Source organism: Pholcus phalangioides, unplaced genomic scaffold (assembly GCF_987345545.1).
Source record: "Pholcus phalangioides strain wild (caught in Gottingen) unplaced genomic scaffold, Ppha-v1.0 ptg000008l_1, whole genome shotgun sequence".
In the NCBI taxonomy this organism is placed as follows: Eukaryota; Metazoa; Arthropoda; class Arachnida; order Araneae; family Pholcidae; genus Pholcus; species Pholcus phalangioides.
Window position 1 is genome coordinate 11,972,023 of NW_028301601.1, and position 26,983 is coordinate 11,999,005.

The 26,983-nt window shown below is 36.0% G+C and overlaps 1 protein-coding gene across 1 annotated transcript; it reads right to left on the reverse strand.

Annotated features, from left to right (window-relative positions):
- Positions 1 to 7,488: 7,488 nt before the first annotated feature.
- Positions 7,489 to 26,221, reverse strand: LOC149083696 (histone-lysine N-methyltransferase SMYD3-like). The gene is made up of 12 exons (XM_089234191.1): positions 25,506 to 26,221; positions 23,683 to 23,746; positions 20,585 to 20,695; positions 19,706 to 19,775; positions 18,621 to 18,748; positions 16,473 to 16,540; positions 14,816 to 14,924; positions 14,139 to 14,249; positions 11,975 to 12,080; positions 10,020 to 10,197; positions 8,312 to 8,420; positions 7,489 to 7,664 (listed from the first exon to the last, which is right to left on the reverse strand). The coding sequence occupies exons 1-12, from the start codon at positions 25,607 to 25,609 to the stop codon at positions 7,554 to 7,556; spliced, it is 1,269 nt and encodes a 422-aa protein (XP_089090317.1). The 5' UTR covers positions 25,610 to 26,221; the 3' UTR covers positions 7,489 to 7,553.
- Positions 26,222 to 26,983: the final 762 nt, after the last annotated feature.

The window sequence follows — 26,983 nt, forward strand, 5'->3', positions numbered from 1 at the left end:
ACATTCCCTAGTGAACTCGACCAATCACAGAGGAGCGGGAATGAGTTACTCTCGAACCGTAAATTTAGCGGCGTAAACACTGTAAGAGAAGTGTAAACAACAGATTGAAACCTTCCGAGCCGGAGAAAAGTTTAAATAGTTCCAGAAGGAAGTGGTTGGGCCGTAACTATAGATCGTTCAAGTATTACTTAAGCAAAATTTTATGGGTTTTTACCCCTCCCCAACCCCACTTGTCAGCAAAATCAAGTAAACTGGACCAAAACCTTCTAGATTAGTACCGTTATTAACCAAGGGGGCTTCGGCTGCCCTCCCCATTCTCGAGAGAGATGCGGGTGGGGGATATAATAATATATTGTATAATGGGTGACCACAAGTGACAAAAATTGAATTTAAAAATTTAAATTCTAATAATTTTAATGAAATACCGTATAAAAATATCTGTACTGTTTTCATTAACTTCTGTAAATTTAAAATGTTTTTTGAAAGCTTGTGATGAGAGGAAATATTTTACCCTGTACCCCCCCCTTTAAAGGTAGGTCCTGTGTAAGCCCCCCCCCCGGGCCCTCTTTACTTCTCTTGTTGATCTAAAGCAACCTAGTACAATAGATCGGGATTTCAGGACATTGCACTGCTGAGGTGAGCACCTCTACCAATCAACAAAACAACCATCAATTTCCATTGTGCTTTATAATATTTTACTAACATCTTTGCCAGCAAATTAAAAATATATCTTTTTGATTCCTTAATAGTGCATGTACATTTTGAATGCCCAGAAGAGCATCGATCAAGTTGGTTTCAAAACCCCTTTCATCTAAACCAGTGTTTCTTAACCTTTTTCAGCTCATGGCCCCCCCCCCCATTGGATCACACTTTTTTCTCGTGGCCCCCTGTCCTATCCAGGGCCCCCCTCTACCCTCATCCAAGAGTGAGATACTCTCTATTTTTGATTATGAATGAAATTTTAATAAATCAGATCAATCTCTGGAATCCTGGCTAGGCATGGATTCAAATGGTGGATTATCATCTCTCCCAGGCGTCAAATTATATTGTAAAAAACGGTCTGTGTGAAATACAGGACGATTCAACGAACATGCATGATAAATCGACCCTACCAACACATCAACCGTTGTTCTGGCGGTCCTCCATACTTAGCTTTAAGTAACATCTTACATATGAAAATCATAGTAGCAGATCCCATATAGTGCAGTCCCCCTCCCTCCATTATAGACATGAAGATCCGGGTCATGCCCACATAGACCCAAGGGTTAAGACGCCCCCTTCTATGGACGAATCTGATGGATTCTGAAAGTAGTAATATTTTTCAACTATGTTTCACTTTTAAAGCTTTTCTCTTCACAGCTCTCTATGACTTCCTTCACCACCTGTCATGTATCACCTTTCTTTTGATTTTCTCCCTTGCCCCCCCCCCCCCCCCCAGAATATCCCAGGACTGCAAGGGGGGCCATAGGATCCCAGGTTGAGAACCACTGATCTAAACAATAATCTTCAATGCATGGTTTGTTGAGCTGTTTACTAATATGTGTAGCATATCTAAGTGCCCTGTGAGTTTCATTTCATTAAAATGTCAAATGTGGTCAAAATCTGGTCTTAAGTACTGATGCATCATTTTCCAAATCACATATCAATGCTTTGATTTAAAGGATGAAAAATGATTCTATTAAAAATCTATATCAGTGCGATGAATGCTCAATTAACAGGAAATTTTTGATAATTATGTCTTTAGTAGTATGAGATACTGTATTAGATTTGGTTGGAAATGAGGACAGGGCTGCAACTGGGGGGAAGACAGGCGGGTCTGGTGCCCTGGGTGCTGAACCAGAAGGGGCGCCAAATTCACTCTTTAACTGCTTCTTCTACATGCAAGGGGCGCCAAAATTCCAGCTTGCCCTGGGTGACAAAGGATCTAGTTGCAGCTCTGAATGAGGATACAGTACTGTATGAAGAAATTCGCTCCAGAATCACTTTTGTTTGTTGAAACACAATTTCCCATAAGTTTCTATGGAATATTGTTTGATTTATTCCAGGTATGGCTCAAAATTTAAAATACCAAGTTTGTTTTTTAAAATACCAAGGAATGTTATAAAGACGATAAAAACTGACTAACCGATAAAAACTGACCAACCGATAAAAACGCTAAAATGAATAGCTTTGAGAGCTATAAATAAGAATTTATAGGAGTATAAGATACAGATCTTTTTATTTTAAACTATGCACACAAACACCAGCTTTATTCTGCTTAAGCCAGTGTTAACACAGTCGAGTGTGTAGGTGTCCCCCATCCATTTGTGTTTTGATACATCTGGAGAACAGATTACACAAAAGGGGATGTGAGTAAACCAATGCTCAAGTGACATTCTGACAATGATTAGCTTAAATTCATCTCATGATGCAGCTGATTTATGTCATTGCTTGCATTTATATCAAAGAAAATGTTCATTAATCACATCCGTTAGCCAAGGCAGAAAAACTATGGAAAAAAAAAAAATTGTTAGCCAAGATACTGTAGTTATATATCCTCGATAAACTGATATATTCAATTTTCTTCAAACCCGATTTGAAGAAAGCCACGCCAATATGTTCTCATCCAAATGCTTAGATAATCTTCATTCCGATCCCTTCCTTCCTTGCTATTAAAAGCAAATATAAAACCCTATTTTTCCCTATTGGTGCTTACGTAATATTTGAAAGGTTGTGAGAATAATAGAAATGCACAAATAATTATACACAGTGAGAGGGAAAAAATTTTTGAACACGAAATTTTTTATTAAGCCATATGTTATTGAATGACGTTTAACATAAATAAACAAAGTTGCACACACTATGTCATAGTCCCAAAGGCAATTAGAAATAAACATGATTTTATATATTTTGAAATTAAAATTTTTTTTTTAATTGCTGCTTGTATTTCCATAGATTGAAAATGCTATTTTTCATAGTATTCTGTAATACTGTGCAGATGTACGTGGTGTTTTGAATTTTTATAAATTATAGAATAAGCAATTTCCTGATATAGTAGAGAGGATCAGACCATCAAAATCAATATGAGATCAGACATTCTATAACATTGAAGATAAACAGATATAAACTGTAGAATAAACAATTATTCTAACAGCCGAGCGGATAAGGCCATCAATAAGACATTGCAGACACGATTCTACAATATTAAAAATAAACATGATCATGAATTAAATTTTTAATATCATAGACCGTGTTGCTCTGCCCAAAGAGACTTTTTTTACCCTTTCAGGGGCAATCCTGAGATATCCTGTCAAACCTGATCTGCTTTATTTCTGTCACCCCGAAATATTTTGTCTTCTATTAAAATGCAGTGAAACTGTTTTTACAATAAAATGTTTTCCATTCCCCTCCAACCAATCAACTGTTAGTGGGCAGAGTTCGCTATTGTTCTAGGTTAGATAAGAAGAAGAAGCGAGAAAAAAAAGAGATATATGCTCAATATATAAATAATACAAAAAGGGTTCTCTTCATAGAAAGCCACACACATAATGGCAAGGTTTTGCAATTCCAAATGTGGTAATTTCAAATGCTGATCAGGAAAATTTCAAAAACCACTTAAAGGGTTAAATGGGAGTTTGGCTTAGATTTGCACCTTTCCACATTGAATAAATCATGGAAACGACATGCGCGAAGAGACTTAGACATTGTAAATTCTATTTTATTTCATCCCAAAGATTTCTTTAATTTTATTGATTCATATTTAAAGGGGGGTTGATGGCAATTAAACATATAGTTAATTACAGGAAAGCATAGGTGTACGTAGAATTTTCTCAAGGAGAGGATTTTCAGATTTTTTATCCTTCTTTGCAGGAAAGTATACTTACTGTAGAAAATATAATTACAAGAAAATGTACTTAATATGTAGGAGAAATAAGAACAGAAAGGTACATGTAATGTAGAAAAAGTAATTACAGGAAAATACACAATGTAGGAAAAATTACAGGAAAATACACAATGTAGGAAAAATTACAGGAAAATACACAATGTAGGAAAAATTACAGGAAAATGTACTTTTAATGTAGGGAAAATAATTAAAATATACGTAATGCAGGAAAAATAAAAAAATATAAGTAATGTAGAAAAAATAATAACAGGAAAATGTATTTAATGCAAGAAATTGATGAAAAAAAGATAACTATGTAGAAAATATTGATGGAAAAAAATAAAGATGAGAGGCAGAAAAAAATGAGAAAAGAGCGCAGAATATTACAAAATTACGGAGAACGCGCTTGCGCATTGTAAGTTCCGAACAGTTTCCGAAGTATTTACACGAAGTAACGACCGGTTCGAGAGTAACTCACTCCCGCTCCTCTGTGATTAGCCAAGTTCACCAGGGAATGTCGGATTTTTAGCCGCTAGTCAATTTTCGTGCCTAATGTCACCTCCTGTTATTCTTTCCTCCATGAGTAGGATCGACGTCTCATGTTTACGTTCCTATTCTAATTGTTTTATTAATAAATTTCTGTTTATGTTTGTCATGATAATTTGGTACATATTTTTACTTATAAAAGAACCACTTCAAAAAATAAATAAGCATACAAATCGATATCTCTAGCTCGTCGCGACGCCCCCGACAAGGACCGGAACTAGAGGGAGCAACTGCTCCGGGCGGAAAAATTTAAGGGGCAGCAAATTTCAGGTGGAAACAAAGAACACCATTTAAACATTATCGAATTTTAAAATGGTTGGGGTGGCAAAAATCCTAGTTACGGCCTTGCCCCTGACAAAACAGCTACGCCCCTACGAGCCACGACGCACACTTTGAGAAACACTGCCGTAACTCATAGTTGTTCCACTCGTTTTCATCTCAGCAGAACGTAGTTTAGAATGGGGGGGGGCGGGTTGAGACAAAAATTGATGGAAGAAATTCACGTAAAGAAAAACCTTGAAGCACTTGAAAATTATTATAATGTTTTTCAAGGACTGCAATGATTTTTTAAAGACTTTTAAAGACCTGAAAATGTACTTTTCCTAAGGATTTTCAAGGAGGATACGAACTCTTTCCCTATATGCCAGAGCTTGACAAATCTCAGGCTCCACGCCATCATGGCGACTAGAAAATCGGTATTGGCAGCAAACATTCTCTGCATGTGATTGTGTGTGCTAGATTGGAAAATCACAGGATGACAAAAATAATTTCCTATTTCACTGCAGTGGGCCTTTAAACATGAGAAGGTGGTGTTTCTCCAGTTTCCCAAATTTTTTCTCTCATCGGCCCGCAACCTTTCCATCGCCCACTTTGGGAAACACTATCCCTCTCTGATATAATAATCATAACAATAACTTCAATAATAATACTCTGTTCACATTCTTCTAAATCACCATCACCGAATAATATTACCTCAACTCCTTGAGTAGTCTAAGCAATAATTTCATGCTCGGCTCTCTTTCACACCTTCCGTAGTTTTGTAATTTTTGAATTCCGGATAATCCACCCGTGGATAATCGAGGTTCTACTGTACTTTGGATTATGATAACAATTCTTGTTCCAAACAATGTTTGTCGTATTAAATGATTTTGGCCTCAAGAATATCTGTATAATCCTTTCATGTACTCGCGAAATGCCCCAAGATTAGAGAAATTGTTAATGAGCTTGTACTTACCAAGATCTGCTACAAGTTGAGTCTTGATTAAGGATACAACGATCGACCTTAGGACTTAGGCATAGATGACGGCAGGCCCGTAGCCACATATTTTGTTTGGAGGGGGAACAAAGTGGTAAAACCACTGGCCATCAGAATTTAGCCATCTTTTCCCCTTTTTTCAGACATTTTCTCCCATTTTGGGGGGATCCCCTCCCCTCGCTACGGCCTTGGATGGCAGTATCTATGACTGAAAATTTCAAGGAAGTTCTCACGCCTCCTCAGGGAAGCATTGATTGGTTGGCAGGATATTTCAACACCAAGCTAAGGATCTGAGTAGTTGAAAAATGAAATTTAGCACTTGAATTATCAAAAATTTTAAGAGTTTCACGAAAACAAGCACAATGATTTTTTTTGTGTGTGTTCATTCAATTTCTCATAAGTAGGGCTCTGATTTTTATGGCCTAAAGATAAAACATCGTTGCTAATAAGTTATTAGCAACGATTCGAATCCCGGAATCATCAACCTCGCTACTTCTCCTGAACACTTACGGAAATCAGTAGTTTCCAATATTCCAAATACACTTGAAGTCTCACTAAACCCAGTTTGAAGACGTGCTAAGGTTCTTCTTTAGGTCATAAAAATCAGTCTTAGTCATAAGCTTGTGTTATCAATAATTATAAGGTTTGGAGATGGACGTATTTATATATACAGTGCCACGTTATAGACAGTAACATTTATTTGAAGACAACCAACCAAAAAAACAACGTTAAATGCAGATAAAACGATTTTGTTGGTATCAGGAGAGACAGGACAACAACTTTCTAATTGGGTTTTTGAGTATATGGGTGTACGTATAAAAATTCAACATTTTTATTTTCATAACTACACAACCCCCTCGCAACATGAATGTTTGTATGTCTGAGTACTATACACTATTTGGATAATTTTTCTAATTGAAAATATTCCTGTAGGGTGAACGTGGTTTGCCAGTAAAATACCATACGTCTTGTTACCTATGCACCCTGTACATTACATGTAGTAGTGTCTGTTATGGGAAACATAGTGTAAGCCAAAAACTCACACGTTGCTCCGTTTGCCTGAAAAACAGAGGCCACATTATGAACCAAAAAGCCATTTGGAGATTGCTTGTCATCCAACGAGACATCCGATTTTCACGATGAATGTAAATCTCACCGTATCGAAATTATAATCAATAAACCAATAATTTTCTTATTCAAAATATGATTATTTATAATTTCTAATTAGTTTGAAATTCTGATTTACCCAAATTCAAATTTACCAAAGAAAGACTAATTGGTAAATAAATAAAACTTCATCCTCTCTGTACAGTAACCTGATGACATTATGCCGTCTTCAAGCGCAAAGTTTACTACATTGATTGGAAACAATTTATTATGTATTTTTATTAATGTGTTGTATTATGCTTATTTTGCTTTTTTGTTATTTTCATAAATTAAAAGTTAAATTCAAACATATATTTATACTTCAAACAATATTTGAATAATTGTTTTTTAACGGGAAAACGGGGGGGGGGGAGGGGGAGTAGGAAATTAATCATGGTCGCAAGGGGGCCACGGGAATGAGAAATGGTTGAAAGGGGGCCATGGGGAAAAAAAGGTTGAGAACCACTGGTCTAGTCCAGGCTATGACTTGAAGAGAGAGTCATGGGTAAAACATTAGGGAACCCTTCACACCTAGGGTAAAATATTGATTAGTTAGCAACAAATTTATACATCTCTCACTCTGGAATTTAATATACACACAAAGACTGGTACGGTATGATCATACTACGTAAATCATGATTCATGACACAGCTCAGCTATCAAGCAATGCAGAACAAGCTTCTGTAGAAAATATGGGATGAAGCATTTTTAATGATTGAGCAAATTCCATACACCAATTCATATTTACAAAGCTGATTCAAGAGGCATTTCTTCATGGCACTGATACAAAAGGTTTTGGACTTCCAGATACAGAGGGTGTTTGGTTCCATGGCTGATTCTTGTGGCTGCTTCTGCCTGCAAATTTCAAATAAATAAATTAATTAATAAATATATATATATACACACATACATTAGCAAAGAAAATTTAAATCTACTCATATATTTCTAATTTCCGATCACTCAGCACGTATGAATGGAAAGGTGTGACTTTCAACGACACTTCATGTTGAACAGGACAAAACTCTAACGATAAGTTACTTTAAGTTTTTTGTTTTCTTAAACATTAAAAATATCAAAATTCATCAGAGAAAAATTAAACTGTTTTTTTTCCCCAAATGTAACTGAATATTAAAAAAGTTGTTCTATCCTCGTAGCAAGAAAGAAAGCCCACAACCAACCTCTTCATGAAGGATGAAAGATGTTTTGAATCAGCTATAAACTGTAGCTCCCACTCTTAACTAGAGTCCTCGACTGCAGAAAATGACTGACACAACAAAAATGATAAAAGATGTTGATTAAGTAATTATTTTCAAAATGTTGTTTAGTACACTTTAATCATCCTGTATTTCAGGTCTGTAAAATGTCCAGCACAACAAAACAAAACTGGAAATATTTTCAATGGTTTATTCAAAATCTAAAGGAATCATGAAAAAAAACCAAAAAAAAACAATATCCTCAAATAAATGAAAAAGACTTGAAGTTTTACAACTTTCCAAGCATACCTTTATCAACTGTTTTAAAGCTTTGTCATTATGATGAAGTAGAAGCTCTATTTTTCCCATCTTCGTCAACAAAATGCAATAATCTGGATAATGCTCGCTGTAATATATCCTGAATGTCAGAAAAAATAAAATCAGAACTGTACGCAATGAAAATTTTGAAAAAAATACAGGTTTTTCCCCAGAAATCACTATGAATTCATACTAGATAGATGAAACTGAGAAAGGGAATTCTGTCTAAATTTTATGATGAAGTAAAAAAGTGATATATAGCTTCAGAATCATTTATGTGAGTATAAGATCAGAGACAAATAGTCGACTGTCTTGATGCAGGGAAAATTGTAAGTGAAGTTGCAAGAGCAACGGATGTCATAAAGAATGCCATTTTGGGGGTACATAAAAAATAACTGTGCAAGGATGGGATATCCTATGAATAGAGACATGAAAACATTATGTATTGAAGTTTTCTTAAGCTGCACTCATAGTGGAGCAAAGAGGTACAAGTTACAAGAATTGCGACCAGGAAGGAAAAAAAATGTGTAAGGGTGGAGGAAGAGATGTCCGCACATAGTGAAGGAGGAGGATAGAGAAAATGTAACTGGAGGAGTGTGTGATGATGATTCCTCTGCTGAAGAGGGAAAGAAGAAAAAAAGTGAGAAATGGGCCAACCAGCAGATAGCTAGTATCAGCAGATTGAGGTGAAAACAAACAGGTTTGTTCAAGTCTTGCACCTTATTGAGTGGCCTCTCTCTTTCTATCTTTTGCCCTGCTTTTCAAATATGTGCACACACAGTGTAGAACAAAACAATACAATTTTTTCCGTTGCTAATCTCTATTATATACTCCCGTACCTCTTGGTCTCCACACTACGTGCACAGCCTTGGTCTCTCTTGTCATGCCTGAGAAATATTGTTTGCTTCAAATGTCTTTCAAATCCATCATTTTGAACACATATATTGCAAACAAGATAGATTTCTAAAAATTTTGAGAACATTCTTCTGCTCCATGCCTAATGATAAGCTCAATAACTAAAAGACTTCTTTGGAGAAAGTTTTTCAACAATCTTGTAAAAAAAAGCTCATGAAAATCAAAACAGTAAAAAAGTGGATGTTAGTATAAATTACTGATGAATACAGCGAATCACATATGCGATACAGTAAAAATTGTTATACATATTTCATATTAGCACAATTACTGAGCCAGTGCAATAAGTGTATGCTAAATTTTTGTCATTTTCATCAAATTTCTGAGGCCAAGGCCATTAAAAAGAAGAAGAAAACATTTTTGTTTTTATTTATTTTACATAATATATTATAATATATAATTAATCTTTCCTTTGAATTTATTCTGTGATTCTCAATGTCTTGCTTTTTCCCTACATTCAAAAATCACTAGAATTTTGTAGCATCCTAGCTAACATAGACGAAATACAATATCTAAAATATAATTTTTATTTTTGTTTTTAATGAAAATAACACTATTAAAATTATGAAAGAACTGCAAATAATTTTCCGTTACTGCAAGCATCAAAAAATACTCTTTTTTTTGTTTTTTTTAATAAAAATTTTAAAAATATCAAGATTCCAATTCCTCTACAGTATTTAAAAAAAAAAAAATTGCATAATGTGAAATTTTTTGGAATTATGAATTTTTTATAATAAGTAACCAAATTTTATCATGGATATAAACTATGAATTAATCTATTAATTACCTATAAGGCTCGACAAGCTCATATCCAACTGCCAGAGCTTCACCCCAACGACCGAGAGTAATACAGGTATCAAGGACATGTTCTAACATTTTGATTCGATATATGTGAGTATTTCCTAAAACCCTGTCCTGAGAAGCAAGATCGTCCATGGCAATGTCATAAATCTGATTGAGATTTCCTACGAAGACAAATTATTTTTAACCGCATATAGAGGATGTCCCATCAAGACTGGCCAAACTCTGCACAGCCAAATTCCTTGCTTGGACTACATAAAAAATGCCAAAAAGAACTGTACCTGTACGACCCATAGTTTTTGAGAAAAATGTGAAAGAAAAGTATGACGTCATAACCAGTGCAGGAAAAAAAAACGTTATTGAAAACATGAACATCAGTATTTGCATATGTTTACATAAGAAGATGTTCAAAATGTCCACAGCGCATATCAAGGCATGCACGCATGGACGTCAAGCCATCGTTCGATATAGCACTGGGTATGACTTCATACTTTTCTTCCGCATTTTTCTAAAAACTATGGGCATTTTTTATGTATTCCAAGTGAGGAATCTAGCTGTGCAGAGTTTGGGTGGTCTTTATGGGACATCCTGTATATACTGCATGCAGCAAAGCAGATGCAAACAAGGATTGAAGAGTGTTCACAAAAAATAAATAAAGTAATACAGTGGCATAGGGTCCAGTGGTAGCTGGTGGCTATGTTGCAGGTTTTTGCTATCACTGCTTTTAGGAGACAAGAAAGAAAAATAATTGACTTGAAATTGTTTGATTTTTCAGCATCATATCTGGAAAATAACTGTTTTCTTGATATCTCGGGCTGAGAAAAAAGCCATATATCTCACTCTAAACCGTCCCACCCGGGGCCATTTCCTGAAGTTGAGAGAGGCTACTAATGCCTCTACTTCAGCGCCTCACGCCACAGGGCGTGAAATAAGGAAGGCAGGGCCATGCCTCTAGTGGTGTAGATGGTAGCATGCTTGCCCGGTATGCAAGAGGGCCTGGGTTCGAGTCTAGTAGAGACGAGATGACTTTTCTTTCTGAGTTCGCCTCAGCATCATATCCGGAAAATAACTGTTTCCTTGATATCTCGGGCTGAGAAAAAAGCCATATATCTCAATCAGAGATTTTATTTGAAGAACTAATTAAGAATAGTAAAAATTCATTTCATGTTAATAAATTCACACAAGTTCTTTCAAAATCCTCTTTTATAAAAGAATGGTTGCAAGGGAAAAATAACAATCACTAATATTTTCCCTGGACAATTTGTTTTCTGCAATATCAAAGTTTTTCTACCACAGATCACCACCGTCAGAAGCACAAGCATGAAGAAAACATTGAGAGAGCTGAAAGTTGCCAGTCATTCAAAGTTGCCCTTCTTCAGGAGGGAGAGTGGTGCATTGCATATTCATTAATTATTGGGGGAACTCAAACCCCTCACCAAATTTATTGGTGGGCAGAGACGCAATTAGATGCTTGGCCAGCCGGGCTAGCACAAATTTTGACACCCCCCCCCCCTCCCCCGTAATGTTGAAGATCAGTTTGAAGGATGAAATTTGTGCTGCCAATTTTGGTCCTGAAACCTGAAAAACCAGACACAAATGGCAGAAACGCTGAACTAAGTTGATGGTAACTGCAGTATTTTATAAAAACAATATTAATCATAAACATTTTCCCCTAGGCTATTTTTGGCTCACACTAAATAACTCTGAGATGCAAAACAAAAGTTGATTCTTTTTACTTTTCACAAGTACCCACACAACATTAACCCATGATGAAAAATAAAAGCTCTGATAAAACTCGAAGCAGAAGTTCTAAGTTGGAATTTATTTTGAGATAATTCATTTGTGAATGAACTTGAAATAAAAATAACATGATAAAAATGAGGTAACGTGAAAATATTTTTTACTTTTGACAATGTGAGAAGGAAAAGAATAATTTCTTACTTCCTTTTTTCTTGATATCATTAATTATATCAAGATTTGCTTTGGATTTTTTCATAACAGCTTCTACTTTAGATGGACTAGCTACAGAATTCATCATAAGTTGCTCCTACCAGTAAGAAAAATATGATATACAGTGAAAATCCAGTATTCAATAACATATAAACAACGAAAAAGGCAAATACGCAGAAAATACAAAATACCTAATGCATTCCAAAACGCTATGGATGTCGTGTTCAGAGGATAAAATATCATGCTGACTAAGGATCCCACTTGGATTGGTTAACAAATCTCAACCCAAGTGAAGTTTTCGGTCAATGTGATATTTTATCCTCTGAAGAGGATACCCATATTCATTAGGCATTTATTTCATATTTTCCATGTATTTGCTTTTTTCATTGTTTCTTAGTTTGTGATTATATCAGGCAAAGGGTTATCTTACTATCCCAAAATCCTGTATGACAGCACCCTTTATAACAATACCCAATACTGTAAAATGTTTAATTGTCAACACTTGGGTTTACTAGTGTTTTGCAAGACGAACGAAAAAGTTTTAGCAAATTTTGACTTTTTAACAATGTTTTATAATACGAGCAAAAATTTTAAAAGTTTTAATCCACAGGGTGTTTCAAAAAGAATCACTCGATTTCAAATGCGTATATTATGAAAAATATTGAACACAGACACTCAATTATGTCAGCATAGACACTTATTACATGGCTAATCAAAATTTTTTTACAAACCAAATTAAAGGTGCTCAATATGTTCACCTAGGGATGCACGGCATATGTCTATACGGTAATCAAATTCGTCCTAAACTTTTGCGAGCATGTTCGCATTCACTGCGAGTGGATTTCTGTGGGCTACGTGTGAAACTATCAGATGCACTTCATATTTTCGTCTGACATGTGGAGACGATGATGTAACGTGCCGATGGTCCCCCCGGCGTAAAAGTCTGTAGTCGCCATTACGTAAACCGCCATTACGTACAACGCCATTACTGTTGTCATAAATATTGTTACTATTCATCGGCAGCGGTGATCGTATGGCGACAATCAAGCCGATCGTGATGATGTCCGCCTACGATCTCATGCAAATGAGGTGACCTCGAAGCCGATTGGCTTGATTTTAGACACGTGCGGTCGGAAGTTTTTCCTTTAAATACCGGCCATACGTTGTAACAACTCTCTCTTTCACTCTGCGTTCATCCTTTGTTTGTTCTTTTCAACTGAAGCCCTCTAGTAGGACGGTTCACTGTCATGCTACCGTATCCATTGGCCTTAGGCTGGGAAAATAAGCTGATAATTAGTTAAAATGAAATAGTTTACAGTATTTGAATTTGTTTCCTGGCAGGTCCGGAATCGAAAGCATAAATTAATCTTCATAGTCAAAATTCTTCATTGCTGATGATAGACTTAGCAGCTGGCCTTGTCAAGGCTACATATAGTAAGTGACACCAAAGTGGTCCGGCCCTCAACCGAGAGGCCTCCTGGTGCCGATCAAAATGATCCGGCTCTCAACCGAGAAACCTTCACTGATACTTGCGGGAAAAACTACTTTGAAGTGACTAACAACATCGGATGTCCGATCAGCATAAAAGTTTGACTGTTGATGATCATCAATTGGTGAGCCAGTATCTTTCTGTTAATGTCAAATAGATGGCTCCATGTTGTACTAATCTACTGTTAAAATTGACGAACTTTATATTGAATTTAATAAATAATATTTCATGCGAAAGTTTACTTGTAATCATTTTCCACTTGTCGTTTGCCACCTTATTACTGGATATTTCGAACCGGGCAAGCAACTCCCATAAGGGATGTTGCAATGAGCAGTTATTATGGACTCACACTTTGCAAAGCTTAGAACACAAAACGATTTCTATTGTGCAGTCGCCATCTTGACAAACACTGAAGTGGCAGCCGAAGAACGTTATTGCTACCAGTCGGCAACTGCATGAAACTCAAGATTTCCCTCTTTCTACCTATACATTATTCGATCAAAATGGATTAAAAGCTGAATAGTTATTTTTTTAAATCAGATGATTATTTTTGAAACACCCTGTATTTTGACTCCATGAACTAGAGGTTTCATGTAGACATTCTCTTTAACTGCATGAGGCCTACGTGACAAACAACATTCGTGAAAATAATAATTTCAAACTTACAATCTCTGGACTTGTACATCGAACACACTGACACCTGAAGAAATACTGCTCCTCTAAATGTTTCTGCCTTTCTTCAGTTAATTGCGCAGAGTCTATGTAACTTATGTAAACCTGAATGAGAAAATTGTTATGTTATCTTCCTCTTAAAATATAAGAAATAATACAACACATACATCAATAAGAAAACAAAATCAATAGGAACACAAAAATTATTCAGCAAAGTTATCTTTCCGAATATAGGAATTGTTCTGAAATAAAACAATTACGCTGTTCAAAAATTTGCTAGGAAAAAAATTTCAATAAAATTTATTTTAGAGAAAGACAAATTAATCGCACGCACATTAATATAAAATGCTTGTATTTCACTGCATATGAATGTGTAAAAAATTAATATTAACTCTTTCCTCTTCTACATCAAATCTCAACTGAAAACACAATTTCCTGTCCAATGACGTGTGATATTTTTTATAGCTTTCGTATATGAATTATCCAAATCTGTATTTGGATGTACATGGGGCTGCTATGCTTAGTAAATTTAAGGAAACAATACCTCTTGCACGGGAAAAATGAGAAGTCATCATTTTTTTAGAAATAGTAAGCAAGCAAATTGTGAAAATATTCATGAGAATCTCATAATGTGACACCATTACTTGTTTGGAAAAAACAATGTCTCTTACTTTCCTTGGATCATAATCTGGAATATCCTGTACAGCTCTAATACATATAGTAGTTTTTTCAAACACAACTTCTGCGTTCGGTTCACAGGAGTGATCAAATATAGATGCCCTAACAAATTATTAAGAAAATTAAATTTTATTTTAAAAAAAATATGTGATGCAAAGAATCAATTTACTGACTTCAATGTCTTCAAAAAGTAAAAATGTTAGCCTTACTACTTACTAACCCAGAGGTTCTCAAACTTTTTTCTCTCGCAATGCCCTTTTCCCTAATCAACAGTTATCTGTGGCTCCCCACTTTGTTAGAGCCACCATTCCACGGCATACCAGACAAAGTTTGAGAACTGCTATATTCACCAATATCAATAGTATTAGTTCTGAGAAATGGGTTTTTTTTTTCACACCATACGTAAAAGTAAAGATTGTAATAACTGCTAACCCTGAATTTTCATAATGCGCTCTTTAATTGCAAATGTTACCGAGATATAGTCTAGAGAACTAAGTATAATTCATGAGAAATCTATAAATCTCAAGCTTAAAAAATTTGTGAATGGCTCTTCAATTTCTTTTTTACTAATATCTATCCATTTATCTCTCTCGAATGGAAAAAAATGGGCATAGTAAAAATTTTAGAATTTAAAATTTAATTCATAATTTAAATAAAATGAGAAATTATTTATACATTAAACTTATTCATTACAATCAATTAATTACTCTAGTACTAATAGACTTTAATTGCTATAGAACTAATAGTTTCAGCGTTCTATTTCTCTCTCTTGACGTTTACTATCAAATGCATAAAAATGAATACCTTAATTCATTGCATTAGCCGGCACGCCAGAAAAAGGCAAGGTTCAATAAGGATCACATGATACATCCCAAAGACTGATATCAATCTATATTAAATAAATATGCGAGAATTGCAATAAAATATTAGTTTTCACTGTAGCAAACATGTTTTGCCCAGGAATTTGATAACGGCAATGAAAACAGAGCATTAACTTATTGCTTCAATTTGATTATCGTCAACCTAATACCAAATAAGATACCTTACAGATACTATGTTTTGCAGTTTTTTTTTCATCTTCTGAGATTGAAGTAAGATGCTGTCACTTTATTACAATACCATATTTTGCAGTGGGATTATTTAATTTTTTATTCTGTTTATTCAAATCTTGAACACGCCAAAAAATACAGGTATTCCCAGCATGCTGAGAAACAGTGAGGGAGACCAGCATGCCAGCTAATGCAAGGAATACAGTATATTGTAGGAGTTGTGAATGGTAAATACACTGCAGCCCAGTGGACCTTAACCAATGGACCACAGCGACCCCAGGTGACTTTGGGAGGTTTCAAGTGACTGAGTTTGGACGAAGAAAAAAAAATTATTGTTTTTCCAAGCAAGTGTTGAATATTATTATTATTCTGTAAAGTGACTCGTGACTTTTATCTTATTGGAAGGGGGTTCCCCGGCCTTTGTTTTATTGGCACAAAGGGCCAGTGGAACACAAAAGGTTAAGAATCCCTGATCTAGAAAAGCAGTGCCTGTACCCTCAGAAAAAAATTGCATGTGTATTTCTATATTCATAGAGGTTGGGACCACTGATTTGAAGGGTGTAAATGCAATTTTATATACAATACTTGAAGTTTTACTCACCCTATATAAAAGCCTGCCCCTATGCTCTGGTTTTCAGAGTTTAAAATGCTAAAAGTATTAACAACCATCTGTGAAAATAAATGGAAAACAAAAAATAGTACAGTCATGTTAAAATCGTTTACTTTTTTTGTGACACACATGAATAGAAATTGGTGGTATATAAAAAGCATTATATTTGCGATGGAATTAAACAGCAAACTGAAGGTGGGTTTTGGAATCCGCCTATTAGCCCAAGATCTCAAATTAACTATGTTTATACTGAAAATTTTTTTGAGGTTTTAGATTGACACATTTGTTATGCTGTAGTTTTAACACAAAAAGTTCCAAATAATTCTTACTCTTTTTAGTTTTACTCTACATAAAACTCTCAATTTTTCTACCCTATTTAGTGAACCAAAAATGCTTTTATTTAATTTGGTGTCTCTAAATAACAATTTTGAAACACAGTGCTTCCCAACCACTGATATCAGGGGTGGGAAGTGAGAAAGTCCATTTTGGAGCAGCAAAATTTAGGATTCGGAGCAGTTTTGGAGCAGCAAATTCAGGATTCTGAGCAATTTTGGAGAAGCAAATTCAGGATTCAGAGCAATTTTGGAGCAGCAAAATATGGGATTCAGAGCAGATATTTATAAATTGGAGCAGCGAAATTAACACGAATATTTTCGTTAACCCTCAACCCTTTTCAAAATAAAACAACTGCACTGTCTTTTGTTATCAAACAACTTTTCATCAGCTTGTTTTTCGTTTTTGGTGTTTTAGGCTTTTGACACCTTGTTTGAAAGAGCAGCTGTCATAAAATTTTTTGCACCCATCTATTCGAGATGATTTTTGCTTATTGAGGACACTATTTGCTGCCTTGAACAGCAGCACTTCAAATGAGCTAAAAAATTCTTTTTCAATTTTTTTATACTTGGAAAGAAATTGTTGCAAAATGGGAGAGAATGTCGGAAGAATCAACACGATGTTTGGCGACTCAGCACTCATTATTTGGCGAGATTGGCGATCTAACACTCATTATTTTGCGAGATTGGTGATCTGACACTCGTTATTTAGCGATATTGACGATTTAACGCTCGTTATTTGGCAACATTGGCAATTTTACGCTCCTTATTTGGCAACACTGCCGATTTTACGCTCGTTATTCGGCAAAGTTTCTAAATTAACATTCACAATTCGGCTGACATGCGCGTTTTACTCCGGGAATGAAAATTTTTTCACGAAACATCGGGATTTAACACAATGACGATCGACTACAGTAATTTCTGCTGCTTCCAGTGGCGACTTTTTTTTTTTAACGGAAACTGGCTTGCATTTGCACTTTAAAGCTGAAAGATATTGCAAAACATCTTCAGTTCCACGATCACGGACAATATAAGTTTCGCGATGGAAAGCCCGATGTGTGTGTGTGTGTGTGTGAGGGGACGATAGTTTACGTATAGTGGAATAAAACACATTCTTCTCGGAAAGAATCGTTTCGTGGCTAGCAGGAACAAACATTTTTTGGCGTCCTTTCCGAAATTCCGGGCATACTGAAGCAAAATTCGCTATTTGGCGCAGAAAAATACGAAAGTACACTATTGGAGCAGGATGGCACAAGATATTAGTTTTGCCGCAGTGCGGCACAATTGGAGCAGAGTTCCCACCCCTGTGATATATGTACACACAAAAAATAGCTAGCAATGGCAAAAAAACAATCAAAGTTATAAAAAGTATAAAAAATTAATTTTGGAACAGCATTAGAAGCTTCTTACACACTTCTGGTAAATGTGCAAGTCTTGTACTTATGTCTAAGGGGGTGATTAACTTTCTTGCGCATTTCTAAGAATGAGCAAGCCTCCCTTATTTCTAGGAATATACATGCCCCTCCTACACATTTAAAGTTGTACATAAGGCTCCCATCTATTTCTGGGAAAACACTTAAAACGCCTACACATTTCATTGAGTATACATTTCTAAGAGTATGCAAGCCTCCTAGGGTTCCATTTACTCACATTTCCGGGGAGGGGGGGGGATATCTACTACATATATACCTAGAGGTATGCAAGCTTCCCCACACATCTGAGTAGTCTTATTTGAAACTTGAAAGGTTGGGAACTATTGCTATAACATATTAAGGAATTGTCAAAAAATAATAATAACAAAACCCACTTTCCCATACACTTCTGTTAATTCATCTAATTCAGGAACATCATCTGGACACATGAAATATCGGAGCCCTTCTTCTAAAAAACGGACCTTGTCCATTCTTTTTGGATTGCTCTTTATTTCATGAACATCTGGAAAAATAGAAGTATATTCATGAAAACAGACAAAAGGAATGAAATTTGTGCATGTAAAATATTTATTTTAAATGCACGATTACACGCAAGAAAAAAATATCTACAAAATTACCCTAGAAAGAATTATACATTACTTGTATAATATCAGATCTGGGAGGGAAGAGTGAAAACAATTCAAGTTTCTGTTTAAATTATGAGCACCAAGAAACCAGAGATATATCACTTTGTTATAACAAAATTTTGCTATAAAAGAATTCCAGATTTTTTATAATGTTCATAGGTTAACTTACTGGGGAATTAGAAAATTTTTCATTAAAATGAGATTTTCGCTATAAGGGTGTTCATTAAAACAGGAATCGACTATACCCTGACCCACATTACTCCACATTTTTGTCTCTCATCTGTCTCGTTCTAAATTTTTTTTCTAATCAGAGCAAATCTTAAAGTCTTTCAACATCACATTCTTAAAGTGGGAATGTTCACCAGTGATAGTCACATCAAAAATACAAATAAATAAGAAAGGATTAAAAAAATTTTCAATTTTCCATTCTTCTCCACCTAAGGAGGGAATTAGCGATATTTATCCTGAACTAACAAGATGACCCAATTTTGTCACACTGAAATCTGATTAACCTATTTTGAACTAATTATCCTTCATTCCTCTTAAGTTTTTGTTGCTGATGCTTCCCAGAAAAAGCCAACACATGGCTGCAGCTGGCAAATGTGATACATTATTCTGTGCATTCATTATAAATAATTTGGAACATTCTTATGTGTAATTCTGTGCATTCATTACAAATAATCGGAACAAAAGCTTCCAAAAATCAAGCCCTAATCTATGATAACTAGCATTGAAAAAAAAAAGTTTTTGGTGGTCCGTTGTGCCAAGTACCGGTAAAATTTCAGTACTTAAGTTTGCTGTAAAAATATTTTGTCAAAATAAAAGCCACTTACGAGATTCGAGATCTTTTAATGCTCGTTTTTCATTTACAACCTCTTCAGCTGGTTCGCTGTAGCCATGTTTCTAAAATATCAAATCAGATCATTCGATAAGAATAAAATATCTTAAAAATTATTTTGAGATTTTAGTGGGAAGCAGAATGGAAAAATCAATGACAAATGAAAGATATTTGTCTAGTTGAGACAAGATTCCAATGAATGGGAATGGGGTCACTACATGACAATATTCCATATCTGTAGTGTGTACGAAATATTGACATGAGGTACAAAAAACGTGAGTCAATATAAAAGTAGAACCTCTCTATACAGTCATCCTCTATAAAACAGCTATCACTCCTCTTTCTATAAATTACCCTACACCAGGGGTGCACAAACTTTTCAGTCTGTGGGCCAGATATGTGAGACAGCTACCGCTCACGCACAAAAAACTAGTTTTTCAACCAAGACATAGTGTTATGTAAATTGACACATTTTAGCAATGTATTTTGCGGACTAAATGGAACTCTTTGGCAGGCTTCATTCGACCCATGGGTCAGAGGTTGTGCTCCCCTGCTGTATTACATCGGTCTTTGATGGTCCCAGCTGAAGAATAAAACAATTTTTTCAGTACCCTGATATACCAACACTAATTTTGTGTGATATGTCATTCTTTTTGTCCCAGCTAACTTTCTTACTCTTCTGACTAATGTTCCCAGGACTCAAACCCAGACCTGTGAAAACTGAAACGGTTTTGCCAACAACTAGGGTGTCCAGCAGATTGAGGTGATAATGAGTTTAAGTTTGAAGCCATCTTTTAAAAGTTAAAGCATTTGCTCAACTGAATAGTATAACTGTACAACAGTAATTCCAGAGAAGCGTAAAGTAATATTTCACCTTAATCTTATGGAGTATCTGCGCAAGTAGAAGTATGGTGGAAGTAGGTTCATGTGGATGTATCTTCTTTATACACTTGCACTCATCGCTATGATACTCCCACGCTTTGATCTGTTGAAAAAAAAATTATATGAATTAAATAAACTCCTCAATCACTTGAACAAACAAGGAGTCAAATTGCTGATTGTAACAATAGTTGGGAACCTTTGGGGAGTTTGCCAAACCTGCCTCTATCTCTTATTTTTGAAACATGTTTATATAGTTGTAATTGTATAATTTTTAATAGAATTTGTTATGTTTTCTTACCTTTTATAACCGTGCACGACTGATTAAATTAGTCTGTGATATTTTCATTGCTCATAGTCCGGGAAAATGTGCGATCCTGATCACATTGCCATTTTAAATTGTTGCCATTTTTATTTTGTGAAAGTTCCTATGAAAAATCTATTGTCATTTCTTTATGCAAATTGGATGTTGTATTTTCCTATTGGTCGTGCTCTGATGTGAATTTTTTTTAGATGATCGGTCCCAGGAGTTGGATCGTTCTGCACTTCCTTTTTAGGTATAAATAAATACTCGGAGTCACTTCGAATTCCCTCTCATTCAATCTCGCTTTCAACTCAGTATACATCACTTAAGGTGAAGACGGCCGCCTTTTAATGAATCGTCCATAGTATGAAATAACTTGTCTCACTGGTGCTCGGCACATCGCCGGCTGGTTCCGGATCTTATCATGCCTCCTCTCTAGTCATCCGTTGCCACTGCCGTCGTCCCGGTTCCTGTCATCGCTGGTCCGTCATTTGGCTTGGCGTCGACCATCCCTTCCGACCGCCTGGTCGTCCCCTCGGCTCTAGCTGTTGAGCCTGCAATTCTCGCCGCCACGTAGAGTCTCGGCCCATGACCTGCGCTCGCTCCCATCAAGGTCAATGACGTCACGGGTAGTGTAATTCAAGATCGCCAAACTTTGATGAGTCAACGGACTTGCATGGGGATTGATATGAATTTGAGAAATAATTTTGTGATAATTCTGTTAATTGTAACCTACTTAATTGTTAAAGGTATTAATAAATTTACTTATGTTAAAATCTAGAAATTCTCTTGAAATCATTTGTCTCTCTCTTACTGTGTATCGATTGCACCGATTTCGCCAGATCAGAATCCTGGGTGGTTATGCTGGGTTGTCGCATATAATTTTCAAATAGAAGTTGTCAAGATTTACAAGCAATGGTTCAGCTAAATATTCTTCCGATAGTGACAAAGTTTCATATCAACACTACTCAATCAATTTCTGACGGATGTTCCAAAGTCCAATCTGGTCATTGGAGAACTACAGTAGAACACTGGTTTAACAACTTGGAAGAAATCAACAATTTTATTCATTAAATAGAGGGAATTGTTAAATCAGGGTCAAATTGATATGAATGAAACATACTATGGGGGCTGCTGTTACAACTTATTTTTGATAGCAATCGCAAAAAAAGACCTTAAAGTCAGGATTAATGAAAAAATTGCTTGATACAAGTTTGTGTGATATGTCCAACATTTGTATCAAAATATTTCTGACGAAATTGTAATTTTTCCACTAATCGGAAAACTTTTCTCTTCATAAGGCCCACACCATTTTTTTTTCTTTTTTTTTTTTGGCAAGACAGAGTATAAACTGACATCTAAACACGTTCACAGAACAATGTTTCATGGTATTGCCGTACACCTATTGGACACTGAAGCCTTCCCACATACATTCTAATTGGCTGTGTCATTATTGTCTGCTTTATTCAAAGAAGAACAGATTTGTGTTCCATTTTTTTTTGCTTGTCTCTAAAGAAAGGCTGAAAATCAATGCCTGGGAAGTCAAATCTTCCGATTGTGATTTTGGAAGACAAGAAATAAAAAAAATGTTTAGATAGTTCAAAAAAATATTCATTACATCGAAGTTTTGTATTCGTTAAATAGGGGTTTGACCTCTATTTTTGCCAGAATTTCTCAGAAAAAAATCGTTAAATGGAAGAATTTGGTGAATTAGAGTTCTTCAAACTGTATATATGTTACTGCTGAAGCCTGAAGTGTGGCCAATTCACGATGGGGCTGGCCACTTTATGAATTGGCCAAGAGTTTTGGCCAAAGTCTGAATTGCAGAAATGATTCAAACTTTGGCTGGCCATTTCTCAGAGTGGCCAGAGATCCCTGGCCAAAGCTCAATGTGCTGATGTGAGATGGCCCGGTAGAATCCAAATCCATTTTTTTAATCACTACAATATGATACATGTCACATGCATTAGCTTTATGTGATCAGAGAAAAAAAAATTTAATTTAAGAGAAAAAAAACTATAAAAATAATTTCATAAACATAGTTTTTCCTGTCAAATTTTAGAGGAAAAAAATTATTACCGCCCTGCAACTGTGGTTTGATGAGTTGCCATAACTAACGTGGACAAAATTATTGCAAAAAAAATATACAAACTTGACGATGAACCCGAATCGTGTCTTTTGTTATCAGACTTTGACAAGGGAATACCCACTACTTTGTGAACTGCCCAACATTTAGCAAAATTGGTTGATTCACGAAGTGGCTGGCCCTGCCATGAATTGACCGATTTCGGGCTTTGGCAGTAACATATGTACCAGCATGAGGCACAGTAGAGCTCGCGAGCAACAGGTTGAAGATGCCTGCTTTTGCGTCATACCTCATCCTAGCATTTTTATGAAACCCTGTATAGTGGTGCTTTTTCCCACCTTTGATATCTGGGGTCATGGCCCCCCCCCCCCCCCCACAAGGGCAGCAGTAGTAGGGCTCTAGTTCTGAAGCCCGAGACAATTCTTATCATTTTTTTGCTTTTTTTATGCTATAAATTTACTATGGAAGGGCCCGTGAAAAGTCTTACCGCCCCCCCCCCCCGGAAAAGATCCAGCCTAGGGGCCTTGCTGCATGCTGTGGGGGCCATGTCTGGGGTGCCTTAATACAAACCATGTTAAATCTCATGGGTTATTTGCGTAATATAAATTCCAATTTTTATTTCGCCAACTCCCATTTTTGCCGGCACATCAGAAAAATATTCACTCATATCTTACTAATGTAATGAGGGAAAATGTTCACTTACCTGACATTCTTTATCGCAATAATAAGAAAATTTACATTGGCTGCAACGCTTCAAATTTTCTTTTCTACATTGTATGTAAAAGTAAAAATGAATTTAATAATTAATAATTTCGATTAAATTTCATTTTCATACAAAAATTGACACGTTTTTAAAGCAAATAAAATTTAATTGGTCGAATGGTCACACGTTGGGCTGAAATATTATCACAAAAATTAGAACTTTGCCTGGCTTAAATTCATACAAAAATTGACACTTTTTAAGACAAATAAAATTTAATTGGTTGAATGGTCGACGCATTCCGGTTCTACAATGGAGAGTAGAGCCACAACTCTCCTTGTTCTATGGGGTGGATGCTTGTTGGATTATTCCAGCATATAAACTGGATTATTACTGCAGCTGAGAAAATAAGGAACAGCTTTGGTATAAGGTCCACACCAAGTTGGCGACTTTTTTTCTACGATAAGTCACCAAGGCCAACATAATGCTGGGTTGCCATATCTGTTCGAGATCTTTCTCATCCAAGTGGCACTAGTTTCTGCTTTCCAAGCCTGCCATTTCAGGAGGTCAGGTCAGTCGGCTTTAGAAAATACACTAGAAATGGTATATATATACATACATTGAGTATATGTTCTTTGCCCCCTGTGGGAAAAAGCTGAAATGATGGTCCTGCTGCTTTCTATATAACAGCCTTCCTCTGTTCTTTTTTTCCAAATGACATGACTCCATAGCTTTTGATTTTCCGTGGGCATTTGAACTTGAAAAATATATTGTTGATGCTTTTTTTTCTTCCTTTCCAATTCCCTTCTGTGTGTTGTGCGTTATGGTACACACATACAACGAGTACGTGGATTGGATATCATTCTATCAGGTTGTACCTTTAATATTTATTTATTTATTATTTTTTTTTTGCATACCCTGATCAATTTATTATTTAAAAGAGAGCCAAGGTTTCATTTTTCTATAATACAACGGGAAGGACTGTTGTTTATTTAAAAGAGTCTGGATACTTAGTTATTTTACGCTATTGTTATGTTTTCCATGCTGGTGATGATTTTTTTTTTTTTTTTTTTTTTGACATCCGATGGCCTTGGCGACTTTTCATCGGACGTGTTTGCCGCTGAGAAAGTCACCAAAAAATCACCAAGCTGGACCTTACACCAAAGCTGTTTCCCTTTTTTGACCTACGATGAGCCCTTTTTTTAGCTCATAATTTCTATGGCGGAGCCCCACAGGCTTCTTCTTTTTTTAGTTAATTCATCAAATTTACTGATATATTTTATTTTCCTCAAGCAGCCATGGAGACACTGGAAAGGGCGCACACAGAGCACTGGTTGAGAACCAATGCCCTCTTCCATTATGCGTCGGGTTGGTCTTGGCACCCAATAAGAGTAACTAATAAACAGTTTCACCAACTGTGTTTTTCAAAATAAGTGAAACTTGTGGTGCAATAAGTGTATTTATAGAAGAGCTGTAAGTATATTTGTACATCCCATCTCGGAAGCCTCTGCGAATCAAGTTTGAGTAGAGACCAAAAGAATCAATGCTCAAGAACTCCCTGGTTGTAATTGGATTTGAACGACCCATCTCAGAAGCCCCCTGCGACCCAAGTTTGGGTCACGAGACCCATATAAATAATTTTATTTAAACTATACATTAAATTTGAAGACTTGAAATTCTTACTATGTACAATGAGCAGAGCACATTTTTTATTTAATATCCATTTGATGAAATACCGAATTTTCGAAACAGTCAAGGGTACACGACATTCAAACAGAGCAATATGATAACACAATAATAACAACAATACAATAAACACAACTCACATCTCGAAGCAATAACTGCATCTTCTTTGCCTCTCATTGGAGTTGAGAATATAAGCGTATGGTTTCGATTCGATAATGAGTTGTCCGCGTTTGAAACCAGGCATTACATTAGAAAGTTTGTTTCGCGTTTTTGTCAACAAAAAGAAAAATCAAAACTCATGAAAATTTTATTTTACCGATTCAAAATATTATACTGGCAACCACAGACAAGGGGCTCTTTTCCAGGTGATTCTTCTTCAACACTTTCCAATCAACAGTTTCTCTCTCTGTACGATCTTCGTTTCCCACCATATCGTGATTTTTCGGTAATTTCTGTAGTAATTAGCGGTTTTGCTAACCTTTGGCATCATTTTTGGCAATTGCGCATGTGGATGAACTCTCAAATTCTCGTATGTTACCCAGGAAAAATATGGTCAGTCAGTTTAATTAGAAGACAGTAGCTATTGCTGCTATCTATCTACAAATTTTAGAACTTCATTAACGAATCACTAACATAAAAGACGTGTTCTTACTGCTAGTCAAAGCCGTCCGAGATTTTATATCAACAAACATTGCAGCCTGCATGTTGACAACACTGAGTTATAAGGACAGCTCAGTGGTTGACAAAACGGACATTAAATAAAGCCGGGTTTTCCTAGAAGCAGGTTTTCTGTGCAACGTAAATCACCTAATGCGACATGCCGTCCACTCACCAATAAGAAAAACAGCACGACTGTTTTCCTGTAGAGCGCAATACGCCTCACGACAGCCCTTTACGTCGGGCGTGATTGGCCGACTGCTTCTGCAGGAGTCAAATGCGTCGTGCGCCGCGATTTTGTCGATATTCTCTTCACTCTTGTGTGTTTTCTTTCCCCTCCCTATAAACCGGAGCATGCAGACGACAGAGTAGCTGATGCCAAGGCTATAATACAGCCTCCCTGATCTGATGCGCCATGCTAGGAAAACACAAACGCTTAGCGTGATTATGTAACGTGTTTCTGCGGGCACGAAATGGTGTAATTCAGTTCACGCTGCGCAACAAACGTATTCCTAGGAAAACCCGGCTTAAGCAAAGGCTGTAGGTTCGAGTCCCAAAATTTCGGTTGAGGTGTTTCGTACGCGGATTCGAGGGTCCTAAAATACATTTTTGGATTTTATGGGAGGTTTCAAATTGACCTTTGCTGCTGGGGGTCCACGAAGAATTTACTTTCACTGTAGGGGTCAGCAATGCATTAAATTTCACTAAAGGGTGGGTCCACATCATCAAAAAGGTTGGGAAACACTGGTATGGGGGCAGTGACGTCTTAATACATGCGCCCAAAACCAGGCCACAGCCTGGGGGCTTCATTAAAATAAGATTATATTTTATAATTATAACTTATATTACAAAATATATATTATAATGTATTATCTCGTGATTATACATGTATAAAAAGGTATATTTCGAACACAATATCTCTCCTTCCAAGGGCATACCTAGGATCTGAACAAGAGGGGGC

Bases quoted from the DNA above. Each gene is read 5' to 3' on its own strand.
- LOC149083696 (XM_089234191.1), bottom strand. From the start codon at position 25,609: ATGCCTGGTTTCAAACGCGGACAACTCATTATCGAATCGAAACCATAC. The intron at 23,747-25,505 runs GTGAGTTGTGTT...CATACAATGTAG, and splicing joins TGCAGTTATTGCTTCGAGAT to AAAAGAAAATTTGAAGCGTT. The intron at 14,925-16,472 runs GTGAGTAAAACT...ATAATTTGTTAG, and splicing joins GGGGCAGGCTTTTATATAGG to GGCATCTATATTTGATCACT.